Genomic DNA, 21575 nt, shown 5'->3' with positions numbered 1-21575 from the left:
AAAATCAAAATCACCTCATCTTTTTTAGGAATTTTTTACTCAAAAACTAATGTTACTTTTGACACCAGATTCTACACAGGGCCAGCTTAATCAATAATCGCAAGTATAAAAAAATCTGTCAAACTGAAGATAATCTGGGGCATTTTGTGTTATTTTTCTACATCCTCCCTGACTGAACACCTGCTACCATGAAAACACTTGTACCCAAATGCTGAACGCCACAATTAAAAACCGCTCTTTTCACCTGAGCAACATCAAGTCGATCAGTTCTCTCGCCAAGGACAGAGCGATGATCCCACTAGAAATCAGAGCTTACTCCTAAGCGCTTCTGTAAAATAATTTAACGTCACAGGCAATTATGCCCTCCGCCATAATGACTTCTCATCAAGACTGATGAGAGGAATATGAGACGAGGAGGATGTCGAGCTATGAGACCTTAGAGGACCTGTATTGAAAATTCAGTGTATTGTGGGAAGGAAACATCTTTTTAAAAATGTAACGTGGTTCAGTCTTCAATTAGAAAACAGATGTGATGTCTTTTAAACCTTTAATAAATATAATATACGAGCACACTCATTCAAACACGCTCTCTCCAGGCTTGAATTAACTAGATAAAGAGTGTTTGCTACATGGATGGCATGCTAATGACTTTTCTACGTCAGTGAACCCCAACAAGACAAGTTATTTGTGACAGGAATAACCCACATGACAATCGACATTTACTTTTATTACGGTAGAAACCGCTGCAAATATCCCCTCTTTGTACTCTCATCACTGCAGTCTGAATGTCTGGTGCTTACTCTTCCTGAAACGATGTTTCGCTCTTCGTATGATCTGTTCCAGTCTTTACCATCCCCTTCAGGCAAGCAATGTGCTCAAGTCATCTCATGTCATTTGTTTGTTAACGTCTGGAGCTGCTTTTATAGTTCATGGGAACCATTTCAAAGCATCGCACGTTGTCATTGTGTCATGCATTTTAAGGGGGATAGACACAGATTTCCTCATGTGCTCACTTGAAGACCTCAAAGACGGTGCTTCTTAGAGTGCAATGATGTTTAAAGTCAGAGACACAATCCAAAATATCATGATCGAATGCTTGTATGAGGTGCAAATGTGGGGAAAACCACAAAAAATGGAATGATATTATATAAAAGAGGTAGAACATATCTGTTTAATCTAGTTTTGGATGACATCGGTGTTGCTTTTTCAGCCAATGACGGCCAGATTTGGTGTTGATGAAACTTTGAGACATAGAGAACATGATCAAGTAAGATATACTTGAAATGAGTGAAAATTAAAATAACAGCAGAATCAAAGGACAGTAAACAAGCTTTTACAAACTAATGTGGATTGTACTTGGGATATAAATTATCGTTTTCTGTTAAAGACAAGAATCTATTTTCATTCCCTTAAAATGCAAAGTGACTGTTTGTGTTAAAACAATGAGCTTATCTATATAATATAATATAATATAATATAATATAATATAATATAATATAATATACACAGATGAAAACACAATTATTCAACATTTTTGTTGTACATTTTTATAATAATATAAAATATCTTTCATTTAACAAACAAATCTATGTAAAATTACTTGGTTATATACTTGTTTTACTCTTAGTTTTCATCAATTATATCAAATTTAATTTTAGGAATACATTTATATTCATCAGTTTTGTTAAAAACAAAGTTAATATTTGTGTAATAATGCTACATTTGCAAATGCAGCTGAACAGTCTTTTGATGTTATGAAATGTCCGTTGTCTAAAACTGTTATGGTTACTAACAGCAACTGTTTTATTTAATATTACAAGTCACAATGTGTTTTGTCATTTTCTTGATATTTCAAAAATGCAGAAATAAAAAGGAAAAACTCGATGAAATTACTTTTTTATTTTCATTTTTTTACAGTGTGTTGTAGGTGGTTACAGTGAAGTAGTCCAGAACTCTATTATTCAGAGTAAATCTATAAATTATACTATATTTAAAATGTTTTGGATCCAGTTTTCTTGATCAGGACCCCCTCCTGGTGTCATTCACACTGTGGAGTTTGCCATAAACGACTGTACTCGTTAGCAAGCTGCCATTTATTCCTCTCTTCATCCAACTTTGAGTTTTATTGATCTCTCTTGCTCTTTTTTCAGAAGTGAGTTTCTTCACATTCACGCAGGTACAAACCTTCACACTTAGGATCTGACCGGGGCAAACACTGTCCTCTGCTGTCAGCCCCTGAGCAGATGGGAGGTAAGACCCTACTAACCCCGTCTCGCATCAGCACTCACAGTGGCAGCTGCGGAAGGAAAGACAAGAGCACAGCTCAGGTTTGGAGATTTGTAGTAACCACAAGCCCAAAGCTTCAAGATTTGGGCAACTTCAGCCCACAGCAGCAGTATTGATCCCAGGAGTATAATGTGGGGAAGTCTGTGAGTCCATCTAAGCGGGCTTCCATAAACCATGCATCTTTTTAGTGTCATTTTTCAACTGTAGCTTTAAATAACCAACATATGTTTTCAAAATAACAACTCATTCACATAATGCTTGTGCATTTATCTAAAGAAGGGCTACCTACTGAAATAAAAAACATGAAGCATACATCTCTGTGCAAATGTGTTAGATGCTGAATCCATCATGCAGTGCCTTCAGGGAGGTGCCTGATCGGTTCCACATTCAATCTGCAGCATGACAATGAGCCTACACATAGAGCTCAAGTCATAAAGAACTCTCTTTAGCAAAGAGAAGAAGAAGGAGTCCTCATCTCAACACCATGGAGTCATTCTGGGTTTAAACTTAGACACAGAAGAAAATAAGAGAGACTAAATTCACAGAAGAACTGGGACAAGTTCTCCAAAGTGCCTGAAACAGCATAGCTACCAAGAACCCTGAGAAACTGTGTCCATGGAAAATTTGTGCTCTTTTACAAGGAAAGTGTAATTTGTTCTGCGGCTGTACAAACTTCAATGATAAATAGAAACTTTTAGTCATTATCATTGCTATCTTCACTAATTTTAGCATCTAAAACTTGACATTAATAGGAAACCTTACTTACCTACTGCAACAAGCCAACATTTTCCAAGAGATGTAACATTTTACTAAGTGTGAATCTGACTGTCGACAGTAGAATTCAACATTTCATACCTTCGACAACCCGATGAGTCCCTTCATAGTAGAGTTTCGAGCCATTGTTCTTTCATTATCTCTGTTCTCTGTCACTAAGGAATCAGCACGAACTTTTTCCAGATGTAATTGAACAAAATCACGTCTTGCTCAGCTCTCATTAGTTCTTATTTTCTAACTGAAAAGCCACGACTGCTGCTTTGGAAAAGTATTAAACTTTCTCCATATTTTATTTATCTAAATTGGTTTCTCTTTTTATCACCATATTATTTCAACCAGGACAAGGAATATTGTTGCCAAGAATGGGTTTATTTAGCCTGCAACAAAATCCATAGGTATCAAAATAACATCCACATGAATACCAGGACCAAAGTTTACCAGCAGAAAACTGCACTGTTATATGATCATACACTTTACTGGTCTGTGGTTATCATGTCGTGTCTGATCAGTGTGTGTTTTTATTCAAAATTTAGATTTAAAAATATGGATTTAAAATAAAGTTTTTGTCAGTTCCATGAAGACTAGAAAAGAAGAAAAACATCAACTGTACTACTCTTTGTCTGCGGGGGGTGGGGGTGGGGGGTGGGGTGGGGTGGGGTGGGGGGGACAGTAAAAACTGCAACACATTTGACTTTTGTTTACCTGTAGGTGGCCAAATGGGCATGTGTGTCTTTCACTAGTGACTACCACAGACTGTAAATAAAAAATGGACATGGTCTCCAGCGCCTACACAGAAGTAATCTCGCTTTGCCAGCCCATTCTGTAGAACACAATGGTCTGGCTACACCACTCTGTATTTTGGTGTAGGGGGGAAAAAACGCCCTGGCTTGTTTGTATTTCTGTAAATCAATGAGAGTCATTGCAAATGGGGGAAAAAAAACGAATGTGGCCTCGGTTTTCTCTCAAAATAGCGAAGAATGGAACTGTTGTGGAACATTTGCTTGCAGGGAGAGAGACATACACTGTTATTATTAAGCTAATCCACCTAAAAAAAAAAGCTAGCAGGGTTGCCTTTCATTTGTCAGGATGGGACGTTGCTGCTTGGAGGTTGTCGTTGAAACCATGGCAAAGTGAAATGAGAGGTGGCTGATACATGCATCCGTCATCCTGTGAGTCACAGTAACGCGTAAGTGACTGAAGTCTACATTCATTTTTAATTTCCAACACGGGGCGTCTCCTCAGAGTAAGCTTTGACTGTTGCTATGTGTGCTGTCTGTCCATCTGATGTTAAAGAGGATGTGTTTCATCAGACCAGAACACTTACTTTCAATGCTTCATGGTCGAGTTCTGCTGCTCTCCTGCCGATTGTTGGAGCCGTCGTTGGTGGACAGGGGTCAGCACATACACTATGACGAGTCTGCAGCTACACAGCGGTACATTTCTATCATAGCAGTATTATCTTTTTTTAGCAATTTCTGCTAGTGTTGTTCTTCTTTGGAAACCGTCACTGCGTGGACACTGAGCTACCCTCCACCCAGTTGTCAGTCACCATTTGTCCTTCCTTTGAGTGCTTTTGCTGCATACTAACCACAGCATACTGGGAGAACCTCACCAGATATATTGTCTTGGAGATGATCTGACCCAGCGATCGCAATCTGGTCCTTGCCAAAGTCACTCAGATGCTTCTGCTCCCCATCCACCCTGCTTCCAACACATCAACTTCAAGAACTGACTGTTGAGCTGCTGCTAAATACATCTCCTGTCCTGACAGGACAGGTGCCATTGTAATGAGATAATCAGTGTAATTCACAGAAACTGTCAGTTTTAATGCAATGGCCCATCGGCGTTTGTCAGTAATCACAGCACTGATATGAACATACACAATAAAGAACACTAATACACTGTTCTTGAGCAGGTTAAAGTTGGCTCATGGATGTGTCCTTTATCTTCCAGGTATTCTGCCCCAAAACAAAGTGTTGGACAAATTGAAATTCTGACATAATGACGGCGATGGGCAAAAAAAAAAAAACTCCGGGGATCACAAAAGTTATTAGAATTCATCCTGCAGGCTACATGATTATTCCTACAAACCGTGAGGCGATCCATCAAGCTGATATTTGACAGAGCAAACTAGGAAAGGAAAGAGAGGAGAGGAAAATGTGGATTCCTCCTGAGGCAAACATGAATTTCTGTATAAAGTTTCATTGTAATCCTTCTAATAGTTGGAGAATATTAAATAAATACACACATACACATGAAAAAGTGAGCGAAAGGACATTAAAGCAAAGCAAATGACTTCTGATATGAGCGACTTAATTAAATCTTCCTTTTGAAAACTGGTGTCTGAAAGTACCAGGCCAAAACACGCTGGGCTCGCCGGTAATAGTCACTCAACATGTCTTTGACTTGTAGATAGAATCAGTCGTGATGAGGCCAATTACATTCATTTCTATCTCTGGAGACAAGGAAGGGCGAGAGGGAGGCTCAAGATAATAAAATACAAATTATTCATGTGGATTTCATTCTCAGAGCAGAGCTCATCGAGGCAGGTGTGGACCAGAAAGAACAGTGTGAATGTATATTTTATAACAAGGCCAGCGTGTAAAAATAATTATATCATGGTGCACTTTGAACACTTGCTGGAAGAGAAAGGAGGCGTGCAGGGAATGAACAAACAGCACTTGTAGCCAGCATGTGGAAAGCTTAAATATATTGGGGCTGACCTGTGGTGAGATCCCTGCAGAGTTCTGTCTGCTGAGCTGCTTCAAACTCTGGATCAGCTGCTGTCCTTTAAAGCTGCTCCCGAAGATGTCAGAACGAAGCTCCAAAGAAAATCACATCTTTGATACCAGGGTTACACAGAAGCCTTTAAGGCACATTACAAAAAAAAAATAAAATCATTGGTAAAGATGGGTTGATTCATTTGTTAAAGCTGAAACCAATCATAATTTAGCCAGAACAACAAAGGAGGTGAGTGAAAGAGCCTCTTGAAATTATTTTTTTAAGTGAAATGTGAAAAGGAATAACAGTTTTTGTGTGCAACTGAAACAAGAAGTGGCTCAGTGGTGCATGTGTTTCTCTTTTCCTCAGATTTGTTATTTTTCATCTTCTTGCCTTAAAGCATTTGAACTAACCTGATCGATGTATCAGAAGCCTTATTGATTCTACAGCTTTGCTATCTTCATGCTTGGACATGGAAGTCTTTGTCATCTTTGTATTGCATGATGAAAGCAAAGTGTAAACGTAACGAAAACGGCATCAGGAGGCATCACCAAATGTTTGTTTACTCTCCTCCCTGATTTCCATTCGTTGCCAAGACCTGCTGCTGTCAGTCAAAGAGCTTTGAATCCATTTTCTTTTCTGATCACACAACACTTCAGATGATTTTTGTAGGGACGGAACAGTGCATGCTCGGGCCACCGCTGATGCGCGCGTTAAAGAATCAGATCATAGTTTTGCTCCTAAAGATAAACAGTGGAGGAGGCGTCACTGCTCGTCTAGTCAGCCTTGATTGGATTGTGGATTAATCACATAAAAAAGGGGGAAGTCCGGGTCTGCTCCAAGTCAAGGAACGAGATCCGTGCGTCTTTGGCCGCCCTAAGTTTGGAGAGGAGACGCCGGCTGCAGAGCGCACGGTTTGCGCGCTTCGATTCCAACCACACAGAGGCGACTTTTTTTAAAAAAGAGGATCTGAAGATGAACCACACCGGCGTGCTGTGCAAAAACAACCAGACACACAACTTTACCGATCAGTCGTGCCAGAACCCCACTGCACCGCCTTACAGTCACATCGACATCACCACTTTCATGCACATTTTCCCTTCGATTTATGGCATCCTGTGCTCGGTTGGAGTTATCGCCAACGGGCTGGTGATCTACGCGGTGGCAGCATGCAAGAAAAAGATGGTCTCGGACATCTACGTGCTCAACTTGGCAGTTGCAGACATGCTGTTCTTGCTCGTGATGCCCTTCAACATCCACCAGCTGGTCAGAGACAGACAGTGGGCTTTCGGAAACTTTATGTGTAAGGCAGTTGTGGTGGTGGATGTCAGCAACCAGTTTACCACTGTGGGGATAGTCACTGTGTTGTGCATTGACAGGTAAGTCTCAAATCCATCCATTTCACATATATTTTATTGCTTGTAGTGCAGGAGAGGTACCAGAAGTTAGATAAAAGTGCAGATTTTCACAGAATCTTTACATTATTTGAATCAATCTTTAAACGTTAATCAGAGATCTTTGAATTTAGAAAGTCAAATCCATTATCATAGGTGCAAAATTCATAAATTAAGAGCCTCTATAGATATATATTAAAGGTGCCACCCTAAAAAATTAAGCAAGTAAAATCACAAATCACTCTCCATCTGAAAATGCATCACTTGGGTGCTCTAATCATCTGTGTAACAATCCATGAAGGCACAATGTTCCCTTGCGTAAATGTTACTCGTGTCCTGTTTATGATCTGAATGCTTTCTAGACAATTAAAGGATGTCTTATGCCATAGGTTGAGCTGATAAACATCTCCATTTCAAGGGAATATCTGGATAGGAGAGCTATAATATCATACATCTGTACCATAAAGCACATCATGCATTTCTATAAGGTCATTAGACCTGCTAATTGCAGAGCTACATGTGCAGAAAATGATCCTTTATAGGCTCCATAACAATCAGCAGTGGCCTTGGCAATTTTGTTTTGTCAGTTGGAGTATCTGGCCTTGACATCGTGACAATTCACTATCTATCATCTCAGTTCAATCTTCTTTTTTCTTTTTAAAAAAAAAAGTTATAAAGGTTTTCTGTGGCAAATAGCAAAAAAAAAATACAGAGCAGCACCGTGAAAAACTGCAATCTGATGTTGAAGAAAATAAAACTAAGAAAGCAATGACTAACAAATGAAAAAAAAAACTCACAATGAAAGGTTTCAACAAACACAAAAGGCTAGATAATTTGAGTGGTGAATACCTTTCACAGGGCTGAATACACGTTATTTATCACCTTAAATAAATCACATTATTGGGATTAGAGTTTTCAATTTAATAGCCCCAATGACGTCTCTCACCCCTGACTTCTAAGAAATCTATATCATATTTCTTTCTAATTATCTGTTTAGATCACAGAATGAAGTCACAGTGATAGAGTTCATTTCTAACATCAAGTGTTGTCAAATTGCACTTGTTAAAAAAATTCTATTTTTCCCTAATCTGCCATTAGAGAGATCCCACCCTAAGGTTACAGTGTTTTTTTTCTCTCTTTCTGTATTCACTTGTTTAAAGAAAGACACAGTTATTTTTTTTAAAGAAAGGGAAAACTTATTTATACTTCCACTAGTTTATGTCAGTGTGCTGTGGAATTTAATTTCATGGGCAATCAACACGATCCCGTTTCCAAGTCACAACAGAGCTAAATACAAGAGAAAAAAAATAGTTGCTGAAAAGAAACTTTAAACACATCAGCGTCTATTAGTACATGCTGGAGGGTGTATTGAATTTTATTATGTCCAGACTAGTAAAGGAAATATCTAAATGCTTTCTGTGGTTGTAACATGGTGTTTGTCTACATCCTTGAATCAGACAGCTCAACTCACTGTGCTGTAATAAAAACAGTGTGAAACATTTAGTGCTTTGACGGATGAAAGTGCACATTTTTCACCGTATCAATATTTAACCGAAGTCGGGGGCCAACTCTGGATCTCTACACACTGATTACTAATAGAAGACAGACTTATAACAAATTTATCTTGCTTCAGTTGAGAACAGCCGCCCTTGTTCTCAAAAATGTGAATGCTCAACTGTTGATAGAAGAGATAATTACAATTTTGCAGGAAGTCCAGGAGAAAATTACAAGTATGCTGGTCTGTTCACGGCTCTTAAATGTCAGCAGACAGGTTGGGGACAAACAGAGTAACATGAAACAGCAACTGAAAATATGTAATTTGCTCCACTTAAGTGGCACTTAGGGGTAAGCAATGGCAGAGTGATTGGTTTTCTCCAGCTCCTTAAACTGAAGCAAAATTAAAAACAAAATCCAAAGGGAAATGTGTTTATATTCTTCTGCTGAGCCAATCTGACTAAATTATACTAATTTGTCAGTGCATTCATCACGTAATATATTGAGAGCGTATCTCGGACATGGCTCCTCATCAAATCATCTCCTTCTCGCCTGACATGATTCTGAGCTTGTCAAGGATGAAAATGACCTCTTCAGCCAAGTTGTTTTGATTGTTTGTGTTTCTGAAGCTTTAAAAGGGGTGAATTCTTCCTCCTAGGTACATAGCTATCGTCCATCCGAGCTCAGAGAAGAGGACCGTGCAGTGGACCATCATCATCAACATGCTGGTGTGGCTGGGCAGCTTCCTGCTCACCGTGCCGGTCATGATATACGCCAAAGTTGTCCGCAGGCAGCATTTGGAGGTCTGCATGATGTACCTGGACGGGCCTGGAGACATGTACTGGTACACCCTCTACCAGTCCATCCTGGGTTTCATCATACCCCTCATCATCATCAGCACCTTCTACTCGCTTACCCTCTACCATGTCTTCAGCTCCATCCGCCGGGTCAAACGGAAGCAGTCGGTGTGGGCCAGAAGAGCCACCAAGATGGTCCTGATGGTCATCACCTTGTTCCTGATCTGCTGGTCGCCCTACCACGTCATCCAAGTCATCAACCTGAGCATCAAAACGCCGACCATCGCTTTCGTCTACGCCTACAACGTCAGCATCTGCCTCAGCTACTCCCACAGCTGCATCAACCCGCTCATGTTGCTCATCTTCGCCCAGAACTACCGCGAGCGTCTTTGCCGCAGAAACGCCCTGTTCAGCTCCCAGCACTCGTCCAAGGTCACAGTGGTCAAAACAGACGGCTCCAGTACGACAAATGACCCCAACTATCGCTGTACTGTCATATAATCGGAAGCTTTTTGTACAAAGCGCGAGTAAATTGTCGCAGCTTGAATGAACAGTGATGCTCGTGATGGCGGCTTCGACGTTGATACCACACAAAAAAAGAGCCTGAAACATGAGCAGCGCTACTGAAGAAAGCCAAAATAAATGCAGGTGATGTGACTGCATTCATTACCCTTTATCAAGAGCCGGTTACATCCAGTGTCATGCTGCTCTGCGAATACACCGAGGCGCAGCTTGAGAGATCTATCACAGGCAAACATTAGCATGTCGAGTGCGTGAAATGTTGCGATCCCTTCACTATAGGTGGGAGTGGGAGAGTTTGCCAGCTTCCAGAGGTTTTGTGAGTTGTTTGATGGACTGAACAGATCAACTGCAACTAGACAAGTATCACTTTCTCATTAGGAACGTTTCACAAGGGTGTGGGATTTAAAAACAATTGCTTTAATAGTGGTTCATCCATAGTTTACTTCATAGACCAGTTATGACTAATTGCATTTATTAGTTTGTGTTTTGTAATAAAGGAGTTATAAATGTGTGTAATCCGTTATAGTTCCCACTTTGACGTTGCAGATATTGAAGTTAATTAATTTGAGGTTGCACCAGTGAGAAGTAGTTTTGACACTCGCAACCCAGATTTTTTGTTGTGTTGTAAAGCCGACTCGATCATTTATTAACCATTTATAAAGTATTAGTCACAAATAATTAACCTTTGTTTTATATGATTGTGAAATGTGACAAGTAAATGTAATATTTTATGGCAATTTAGTGGTTGTCAATCACAAAAGAAACCGCACAGCTGTTTGTTTTTCTTGGCTTTGTAGTTCTCGGTTGGCCCGTTTAAAGTCTGTCAACCTAATTGCAAATGTCTGACTGCTGTACAAAGTACTGTGTCTCATGAGTATTCCATAATGACATGGCATGCAGCTAATGATGGCAGTGAACAGTACACAATTTGATAAGATGCATTTGTCGTAGATGTAGTGTTTGAATTCTGTTTGTTTGTTATGGATTCTAAGTGTGATACTTTGCTGTTCCTGGACTCTGCACGAACAGCCGATGCCTCAGAATGCTGGAAAATGCAACATACGTGACAGTGATAAAACCCAAAATGTCTCACCACAAAGAATCCTTCAGTTTATCAAAGGCAGGCCTGCTGTGGTTACAGTCTTTATGGGTGGTTTCCTAAATATTACTCATCAGCATTCAGTGCTTCATTTCCTCTTATTTATCCTCATCCTTAAGCCCGCTGAGCTGCTATAACCATAATTGAGCTACACGCCTCACCACCGCCGTCCCGTTATCAGCTGGAGGTCAACTGAAAGAGCTTTGAAAAGGCACGAAAACACTGCTAAATTTGACAGACTTTTTACTTGGCAGGAGACTTGGTGAAACTATTTCATGATGTCGATGCTATATATTGATTTATAAGCTGATGATTGTCGTAATTTGAGATGTTCTTTCTTCTGTCCTTCTGTATGTGTATGTACAGTATTATCTCAGTCAGATTGCAGCTGTAAAGTGAATTTTTGTGATAATGAGTTTGTTTTTTAAGCGCTCAGAGGTCACATGCAGTGACATTGTGGGACAAACACAGCATGAAGGTAATTTCCTCACACCAGTGTTGTTTTCCTGATTTTGTATAATGAAAAAATGAGAGGAAATGTACAGAAACATTATGATTGGCTCATTTGAATGTCTGTGGTGACACAGAGGAGGGATCAGGGTCGACATGATAATTAATGAACTGTCAATGAAGAGTTTCTGAATTGAACTTAAGACTGTATAGTAGATAATGAGGGATGAGTAGAAATCAGACTGGAAGATACAGCAGTAATGAATCAAGGTTACGTGAAACGTAACTTTCTTCATGCTTCTGATTTCTCTAAACCAGCAGTTAAACAGCACAAATTGCTAGTTATTCATTACTAACTACTTAATCATTATCAACTCATGAAGTATGCCATGCTGATTAACTGTTTCCTCATTAGTTTGTATTATCTGACCATTAATTGGCATTTTTGTACCAGTGGAAGTACAGTAGAGCTTCATGGTAAAAAAAAAAACTAACAAGAACATGGTTCAACTGAGTAAACAGTTCATTCCTCAATAACAAGCCAGACAGAGTACATTCTTTAATTATTAAGTCGGTCCTGTTTCCTCCTCACTCATTCCTCAGCAGCTAATCACATTTTTGTGCACTGTATTGTAAAGCCTTGTATTTTCAGTGGCGCTGGAGCACTAAATGTGATACGGATCACTTCTGCATCACTTTGTCACGTACAGTTCTTCTGTGTTGTGTTTCTTCGATCAATTACTAGCTGGGCCCCGGGGCCGTATGTTCTGTAGAAATTAGTTTGTGGTAATTTGATAATGTGAACATTTCTTTGGTACTTATCGGTAACTCATTTAAGCTGACCTGGAATGGGTTTTTCAGTGGTTTTAGCAGTTTGACTCAGTTTTGAAGTACCGGATTCTAAAAGGGAGAATGTGTCACCTTTTAATGGGCCTGCACAGACTCACAACAGCATTTAGATCGTGGTCATGTTTCTATGTATGAGAGTATTCAAAAAGTCTCCCGTCTAAAATAGAAAATACCACAAGAGAAAGACTATTCTTGCATTATTTTTCACTTCAATGCACTGGGTCCACCAATGTTTCACAGAAAGTAACATCTTGAGTTTCCAGACGCTTCAATTGCATGCATGACCTCATCATCATTCTAAAAATAGCGACCACACAAGTGAGATTTTCAGTTCAGGAAACAGGTAGAAGTTAGATGAGTGAGGTTCAAAAGGCAACAGTTAAAAGCCAGATTTGGCTGCTTCTATTCATGCCAGCTCAAAACTTTCCTCTCCTTGCAAAGAAATGCTTACCAGTGTTTGAGTGGTTGTGGGCAGAGTTTTAACCTTTTTAGTACTCAGTTATACCCCAACACAATACAGGTGTTTCTCGTGTTTCCGGGTAAGATCAAGAACTTTTTGAAATCCCCTTGTTTGTACGTACATTTACACTACGGCTGAGCAAACACACTTCTTCCAAATTTTGGCACAACTTTTTAACACACATTTTGGCCTGTGGTCCATTCAGGGTCCTTGTGGACTCTTTCAGGCTTGGGCAAAGGACAACATTGGGTGTTAAGTCCAGGCGAACTTTTTGAAGTAACTTCGTAACTGTGAAGCGAATTTGGAGCAAATTTTCTACAAAAGATATGAAAATGTACAAGCAAAGTACACTTGTTTGCATTAACTGCTTTGGAGCAAGCCAACTAGTCAGTGCAGTGAGATAAGAAGGTGGCGCTATAGGCTACGTTTTACATGGCTGTAACAAACAGAGTAGAAGAAGCTGCAAGCAAAACTAGCACCGCGTTCTAGATCACACAATTTTTCTTCAGTATGCAAACAATGGGGAAAGACTAATTCCTCATATGAATACACCTAAAACTTTGTCTGTCACAGCCTGTAGTGCAAAAAGAGGTCATCTGTCTGTGCAGTCCAGCTTGTTTATACTCGAGCAAGAAACCGTGATGTATGTGAGAAAACTGCAAGGAGAAACCAGCTGGCTTGCATACTGCCAAATATGACCAGATCTAGTAGGCGTATTTTTGGCACATTACATTCAACATGTTGTGTATTGAGACATTATCATTTTTTGCATACGATATAGTTTAGAAGTATGGATATTGGAATGCATCCTAGTTTTAAACCAACTGACAAACAAACCTGAAAGAAGAAGAAGAAATAAATCCAATTTTGTCCATTTGAGAAAAATGGAAAGAAGTATTGAGGATTTGTTTTCAATTAGGCAATTTATAATTATTCTTCCAGGTCAGATTCAATGTGTTGGTGATGTTTCATGCAACTGGACAAAAAGACGACAAAAGAGGAAAAAACAGCTGATCGGTCATGTGAGTTAAATATCCGTTATGTCAGAACTTACTTGGAGAAGGGGCTTTCATCTCGCAATGTACATACTTAAGGGCAAAAACCAACTCATGCAAATCTAGAAACTTTCTAGCGCAGTTTTATTTCTGAATGAAAATGCACAGAAATTCTGTTGTGGAAACATGTCTCTAGACATCCTGACGGTTAGTCCTCTAAGCTTGAAACCTGTGTGTCATATATTTCTTGTAATATAACTTTCCATCTCTTTTTTTGGATATTCCATGTATGTTAAACTCTCACATCTTTCAGACTCCACACTTATACTTTACATTGGAGGTTTTCTCATCCAAATTTAAAGCCTAATCCAACATAACTCCTGATAAGCGTGACGGTGAACTCACTACAAGCTCCTCCCGAGTCCAGTAGAACATTACACAGTAGTCTTCACCAACTTGAAATAGAGGCAAGACCCTACAAGTGAAAGGGTAGCATTTTAAATTAATAGGTGGCTTGCAAACACGTGACTTTAGCGGTGGCATTAACTTCCGGTTAATTAAGTGGTGGTCAGGCCAACCAAAATGGCTGCCGCAGAGCAAGGAAAACGCGACTCTTTTTCGGAGTATTTTCGTGCTTTAGATTCTAATTCTCAAACTCGATACATCGAAAAACTCAAATTTTGTGATGGCATAGATCCGTATGCGTTATCCACGAAGGATTTGACCTACGAGTTGGAAAACATCTGCCAGTTCAGTTCCCTGATATCTCAAACTATCTGGTGCTACAAACAAGCTTTTGCACTGCTAAACAAATGAAGGCTTGGAAAAGCATGGATTCATACAATTTCTTTGTCTGTGGATGGGTTAAAGAAGTCGGAGTTAAGATCCTGAAAGACAAATCCTGCATCATATAAAGCAGTGTAAGTAACGATTTATGTAAACTTGTACTTGCTAGGTGTGTTAGCTCGGTGGATGCTAAAACGTGTTTCTGCTGTTCTTTTCAGGTGAAACATTCGCAATGTTTATCAATCTGCTAAACATCGGAACTCTGGACTTGCTGTGTGTCAAATCTCATGAGTTTGTGAAAGTCTAACAAGGCCTCGGCACCTTCTGAACGTTTCCTCTTTTCATCCCAAGTGTGCAATCGCTCACTCCAGCGTCTCTGCAGTTGGCTGTTTCACTTTCTCGTGGCCAAGTTTCCTCGTCGGAGCCCAGTCTATGTCCTCCTCATCATATAGATTGCTAAGACGCCCTGTTGAACAATGTGAGAATATTACACGGGTTAAAATCGTACTACTCTGACTGCTTCGTTTGCCTATCAACAGAAACCGTCATTTTGAACGAGAGTAAACAAGCTAAAAACAGCGAACGTTAGCTCGTTAAGTGGGTAGTTAGTGTTACCAGTCTTTAAAGAATGGGTCCTAAAACCAACACAGAAAGGCTCTAAGCATGTATATCATAATAATTCACTAACCTTTAACGAAGTGATCGCCACAGACTCTGGCATTCTTTGACTCCGCTCCCTTCAAACTTAAGGAAATGTTAGCGAGCCATTTTTCTCTGCGTCTTTTCTTAAAATCCTTAGTGCAAGGCCCTTTATTAATCTCTTCACGAGGAACCCTGAAGTATCCTTTATCAATTTCGCAATTTGATCGATTAGAACAACGTAAAACAACACACGCAAAAGGCATTTTTGACCAATGAGTGAATGTTAGCCACGCTCGCTGCAGTCAACAATCAGCTCCGCTGACCACCACTTCATGATATGCATAGGTAATGAGGCGGATGTGACGTCATTTGGAAGCCACCTATAGATATCACCATGAAACTTTCCCAGTTAATTACTGACATTAAGACAATCATTTGTATTTTTTTTTTTGCATTACAGGATTTGTTGAATGTTTGGAAATGTTATGCTTAGATGTGCAAATGGGGTATAATCTTCACAAACTTCAATAAATTTCCAGAACAGGTACCTGAACATTGGATAAAGCCTGACTGTAACCTTTTGTTTTACCTTTTTGAGTCAAATGTTTTTACAGAGGAGATTTGGATACCTCTTTTTATTACTCCATCAGTCTGAAAATACTGTCAACATCCAGAAAAAAAATCAATTTTCACCACATTTTTAGAGATGAAATGCTATCAGGCAGGCTGTGGACGATACATAAGAAACCCTTCCGTAAAAACCTTCGGAGCATTGATTGAAATATAATTGGAAAGTTTGGTGAATGTACGCTCTTCAAAAGAGGAAACTTCTTCCTCAGAGTTTAAGAGAAAACTTTCTTTGTAAAACTCTTCATATTTTAATAGAAACCATGAGACATCCCCCAGCTGATTACTTACTGGTGTGTACTGTGCCGTGTGCACAATAGCCAAAGTCTAGTAAAAAGCAAATATCTGAATGTGCAATTTTTTTCCCCCATTTTCTTTCAAGTAGTAGAGGACAAACAAGAAAGAAGCAGAGGCACAAAATCTTAAAATCGAACACAGCCTGAAAAAGATGCTTTTGCCTGTAATGTTCCACCTTGAACAACAAAGTGTGTCTTTTGTCGTTGCTCTCCGGAAGCAAGCATTTTCTGATCTGACACCACTTTTGGCAAAGCGACATGTTTTTCTGTACCTTGCGACACATCTTTTTCATGATTTGGCAGCTTGACTTGAGATACAGAACAACTTGATCAGGGTAGAGCATGGTTTGGATCGAAATTGCTGCCTCATTGAGGACTTTCATTGTGATAATTACAGTAAAATCAGCCTGTTAAAAGTTTGTGAACGACTGCTTTTAATGATAAAAGAAACCGCCTAATTGTAGTTTTTACTAATTGTAGGAAATCTGAGAGTTGTCCTCTAAAGCCTGATGCTTTGTGGACCCATTCATCTACCCTGACCTCCTCTCCCAGTGAGATTAGTGTCTCTATAACATCAATTATTTGCACTCCTTCAACAAGACCTACCAGAGTGCTCTGTTCTATGCCATTTTTGCAAATTTGTTGTTGATGGATGACTGTCTTTTTTGCAGATTTATGTGTAAAATTAATGTCATTTCCCTTTAAAGTTTCTATCAATAGAAGAAATCAATTTACTCTACAGGTTATTTTTGTCTCACTGGAGCCCCATATCAGATTAATTCAGCTCTGAATTTGTTACAGGCTTCTCAGTGTTTGGTATAAATCGTTTTTGGTTTTTGGGAGGTTTTTTGCTTATTGTGTGCAGTGATGGTGCTGTGCTCAGAATAAAATGTTTTTAAAGCTTTTGTGATTATTATAACTTATTACAATACACTATATGAGTTATATCTAAATGTAAGCATCCATCCATCCATTTTCTTATCGGGTCGTGGAGACAGCAGATGAAGGAGGTCATTCCAGACGTCCCTCCAGCTCTTCCTGGAGGATTCCAAGGCATTCCCAGGCATCCGAGATGTCCAAACCACCTCAGCTGGCTCCTTTCGATGGGAAGGAGCAGTGGCTCTACACCGAGCTCCCTCCTGATGTCCGAGCTTCTCACCCTATCTCTAAGGCTGAGCCCAGTCACCATGCCGAGGGAGCTCATTTCAGCTGCTTGTACTCGCCATCTCATTCTTTTGGTCACTATCCAGAGCTCATGACCATAGGTAAGGGTTGGAATGTAGATGGACTTGTAAATCAAAAGCTTTGCCTTGCAGCTGAGCTCCCTCTTCATCACAACGACTTGGTACAACGTCCGCATTACTGCTGACGCCGCATCAAGCCATCTGTCCATCTCTCGCTCCATTTTTCCCATCACTCCCGAACAAGATCCCAAGATCCCCCCCCACACACACACACACACACAGCTGCAAACCACTCCAGTGCTTGCTGAAGGTCGCAATCTGATGACGCCAGTTCCATTTAATACATCAGTGCTCTTTTTTCATACTTCTACAACCATAAAGAATATCCGGAGGAGATGCAGGCTTTTAATCAGTTATTGGTGCAGTGGTTAGATATCAGATGCAGAGATTGTATTCAGAAAACATCAAACTAAAATATGAATTGGCTTTTTACAGTGTTTTTTTATGCTTTATGGCGCCAGCAGGCTGTCACAAGTGTGGCAGTGAAGTGGGCTACTTTAGAATGAGGAGCACAGTCAGATACTGTACTGTGAATGGCTTGGTTTTGTGACACTGTGGTAAATGTCAGTCTGTGTGACCTTTTTGCAGGCAGGAAAAATCAATCCACTGTGGTGATCTTGCATGAGACCTTTGTCTTATTTCTAGTTTGATGTTACTAATTGCGCAGTAGAGCTGCAGAAGATTTCGTAAGCTGAATTAAAGTCGCTGTAGCAATTTTTATGGACAATTTTTTGTTTGCTTTCTTTTCGGGATCACCGACGTTTTGGTGGCTTTGGTGGTTGAACAAAAATCATCACAGATGCCAAAACAGTAGTACTGCAAAATTTATTTTTCCCCCCTGTTCAAGGAAATCGCCTCGGGTAAATCTTGAGGATGAGGATGGCACAGAAATATGTGATGCTATCTTTTTCTTTGAGGAAAACAAAAAACATACTTGCTGAATTACAGGGAGGAAATTAGACCAGAAAAATTTGTGTGTGAGTGTGGGTGTATGTGTGTGTGTGTAGAGGAGATTGGACTTACAGGAAAACCACTGTCATGTCTGTCTGGTTAGCTTAGGCTAATATGAAGGCTGGGAAAAAAGAGACACAACTTGCAGAGATTTAACACAATTAATTAGTGAGCATTAACAAAACTGGTGGGCAGACCCAGACGAGCTGTTTCTGCCTACTTCTAGCGGTCTGAGTGTTGTCAATTTGGAGTCTCTATATTTGTTAAACATTTCCTTTAAATCCCGCCAAGACATAATTCGCCACTGAACTTTCAGACCTAATTAAATGGACAGGACAGGGTTAGCTGATGACAATCATCTGTCAGAAAAGCCAAACACAATCAAAACAAATGGTCATATTTAATATTTACTTTTTTTTAATTCAATGAAGCTTTTTGGAATCTCACAAACATAGGCATAGGAAAGAAGCAGCTGAGAGAAAAGACATTTCGTATTGTAGTGTGTTCCTGAGGAAAATGTTCACTGCAGTTCTCAATGTAAAAGTAAAAACAAAACTAAAAGTTATAAAAAGGCTCCTCATTTCTTTTGTGTGTGTGAATTTGTCTCTGTCCACTTTTGAATGTGATTTTCAGCTCTTCACAGCTTATTATTAAAGGGCAACCAGTTAAACATGCCAGTCTGCCCTCCTCCTCACATTATCATGTACAAGCAACACCTGTTCTGCACCAAAAACACATTCCAGCCTTGATTGAATAAATGGCAGACCACATCCATTTATATGAGCTGGGTTAACACATAAATCACATGATTCTGCCCACACCTCTCATCTGCTCTGACTTCTCTTTCCTATCTCAGTGCAGCAGAGTCAAATTATGGATTCTTCACACTTACGTCTCCTGCCTGGAAAAAATAAAAACGGAACTCCCCACCCCCCCACCCATAATTACAGGAATAGCTGTCATCATGAAATAATAAAAGATGCGCATCTGATAAATTTTCCACTCCACTACTTAAACATTAAAGAGGATCAGTACAATCAGAGCGAATGGGCTGGTTTTACAGTCCTTAAGAGTTACTGGAGTTTCAGCTGGTGAGCCTGCACAGACCATGAAAACCTGAGGTGTTAAAAAAAATGCTGCAGTTGCACAGGGCTGTTGCAATGTGACGTTGATATTACACTTGAAAATAATGCCCTGTGGAGATGGAAATATTGTCCGGAATTCCAGAGACTCTAAATTAATGGTCCATCCACCGTTGCATCTAAACTTAACTTAAATATTACCCAGCTGCCCCGCAACACTGACATTTCAATGCTGCCAAACATAACTCATATGCTCTGATGACTAATATGGGATGATTTTGTTAGCAAACTTAATAAACGGATATTGCTGGTCATGTACTACACTGGCCGAGTTGCCATAAACAGACCAATAAATTACAGTGACAAGAATTGTCTCTGTTGCCAAAGTCTGATAAATCTAATTTCTCTGAGGCACAAAGATGCTTCCATGTTCTCTTATTACAGCAGGAACTAAAGTTTATTTTGTATTAGCCCCACATGAACCCTGACCCTGCTGTCAATAAAACATAATCATATCAAATGCATATGAATCTGTTGTGCAGCTTTTTCCAAATGCCACAGTAATCAGTCGATTTGGTGAAAGTTACTGAGCCTTTTTTCAAAGTAAAGCTGCATATTTGAGATCCATATCAAAGTACCGACCTGAAAGATTCATGGAATTTGTTGTTGATCAGTAAAACATCAAGAGAAGAGTCCTTTTTCCTTCAAAGCGTAGACAGAATTTGAAAGGCGGAAGGCCAAGAAACATATCTTCTGCATTTCAGTGAGACAACTATTTTATGAATGCAGATTCACAGTTCTGATGTTTGCCATTTGACCTTGTCGTGTCCCACAAGTGACAACATTTACTCTGGCGCTCAGTAGGGACTCTGAATACTAAATGAACAGTCCCATCATGCTTTTCAGGTGAGCAAAGTGGCAGCAAGCATGGCGGTGCAAGAGTGAGCAGAGCACTGAAAGCCTAAGTGCTCCATCATGTTTAAAAGAGTGCGATGGATACGTTGCAGTGAGAGGGAGTTTACACTGCAGCAGCCTGAAGCTCACGGGCCTCACTTTATGCCTGGTAAGTGAATCTGAACGGGACTGGTTGTGTCGGTGGCCGCGGGTGCAAAGTAAAGTTTTTCTGCAGGTCCAGCGGGTGATAAAGAACAGCAGGACTTGATGCCCATCTCCAACAGCTGTTACTGCTCAGGTATAAAATAATGATGAGGGCACTCACAGACCCTAAGAGTTTGGACTTCAGACCCTCAAGCAGCAGATTTTATCAAAATTTGATGAACACATCGAGCAATATCATGTAGGCAGCTGAATACGTGGCGGATAAAACTGAGCACCTGAATAAAACACGACTGCTGTTGTCAAGACTTTTTCCAAGAATAAAAGACACTATCAAGGCCACATTCCACCCCTACACAAAGTTTCATGTCACTTAGCCATGGAAGTTTTTGCGTAATCTTGCTGAATAACAGGCGGCGATGAAAACATTTCTTCTTGACTTAAGCCGGCAGCATGCAATCACTTCAGTTTGTGCTTTAGAAAAATCTAATCAATCATTACCTTTGATTGATATTTTAGGCTTTCTAACACAAAGAAAGCCTGGCTGTGTTAATTTTGCTCTGTAGTGCACCCCCTTGAGAACAATGATTGTGTTTGCATGAACACTGGTATTCTAATTAAAAGGCTTTTATTGTTTTGATTATATTCAGGATATGGTGCTAACATGGAGCACAGAGAAATGTAGTTATTCATTTCTTTACATTCACTACTGGTCAGAAGTTGTAGAACACCCCCATTTTTCCTGTTTGTTTTTATAAAAAATTATGCATGTTAATGTCTCATTATACTCTGGAATGAAAGCATAGAACAGATAAACAGATGCAGTTAAAGAAAATCAATTTAAAAATCAAAATGTATTCTAAACTTCTGACTCATCAAAGTAGCCACCTTTGGTAAATGTAACAGTTGAACACACTCATGGCATTCTTTCTACAATGGAAATCAGAAAATTCTTCCCAACTCTGTTGCAGAAATTTCCATAAATGTGTGGCACTGGTAGGTTGCTTTACTTTCACTCTTCTGTCCAGTTCATCCCAAACCAGCTCTGTG

The 21575-nt window shown here is 39.7% G+C and overlaps 1 protein-coding gene across 1 annotated transcript; it reads left to right on the top strand.

Annotated features, from left to right (window-relative positions):
* Nucleotides 1-6200: 6200 nt before the first annotated feature.
* LOC110952215 (melanin-concentrating hormone receptor 2) lies at nucleotides 6201-17097 on the top strand. Its single transcript, XM_022195661.2, has 2 exons — nucleotides 6201-7160; nucleotides 9328-17097. Exons 1-2 carry the CDS (start codon nucleotides 6757-6759, stop codon nucleotides 9965-9967), a joined length of 1044 nt encoding a protein of 347 aa, XP_022051353.1. The 5' UTR covers nucleotides 6201-6756; the 3' UTR covers nucleotides 9968-17097.
* Nucleotides 17098-21575: the final 4478 nt, after the last annotated feature.

This window comes from Acanthochromis polyacanthus, chromosome 10 (assembly GCF_021347895.1).
Source record: "Acanthochromis polyacanthus isolate Apoly-LR-REF ecotype Palm Island chromosome 10, KAUST_Apoly_ChrSc, whole genome shotgun sequence".
Lineage (NCBI taxonomy): Eukaryota > Metazoa > Chordata > Actinopteri > Pomacentridae > Acanthochromis > Acanthochromis polyacanthus.
This window is presented reverse-complemented; position numbering and strand designations above follow the sequence as displayed.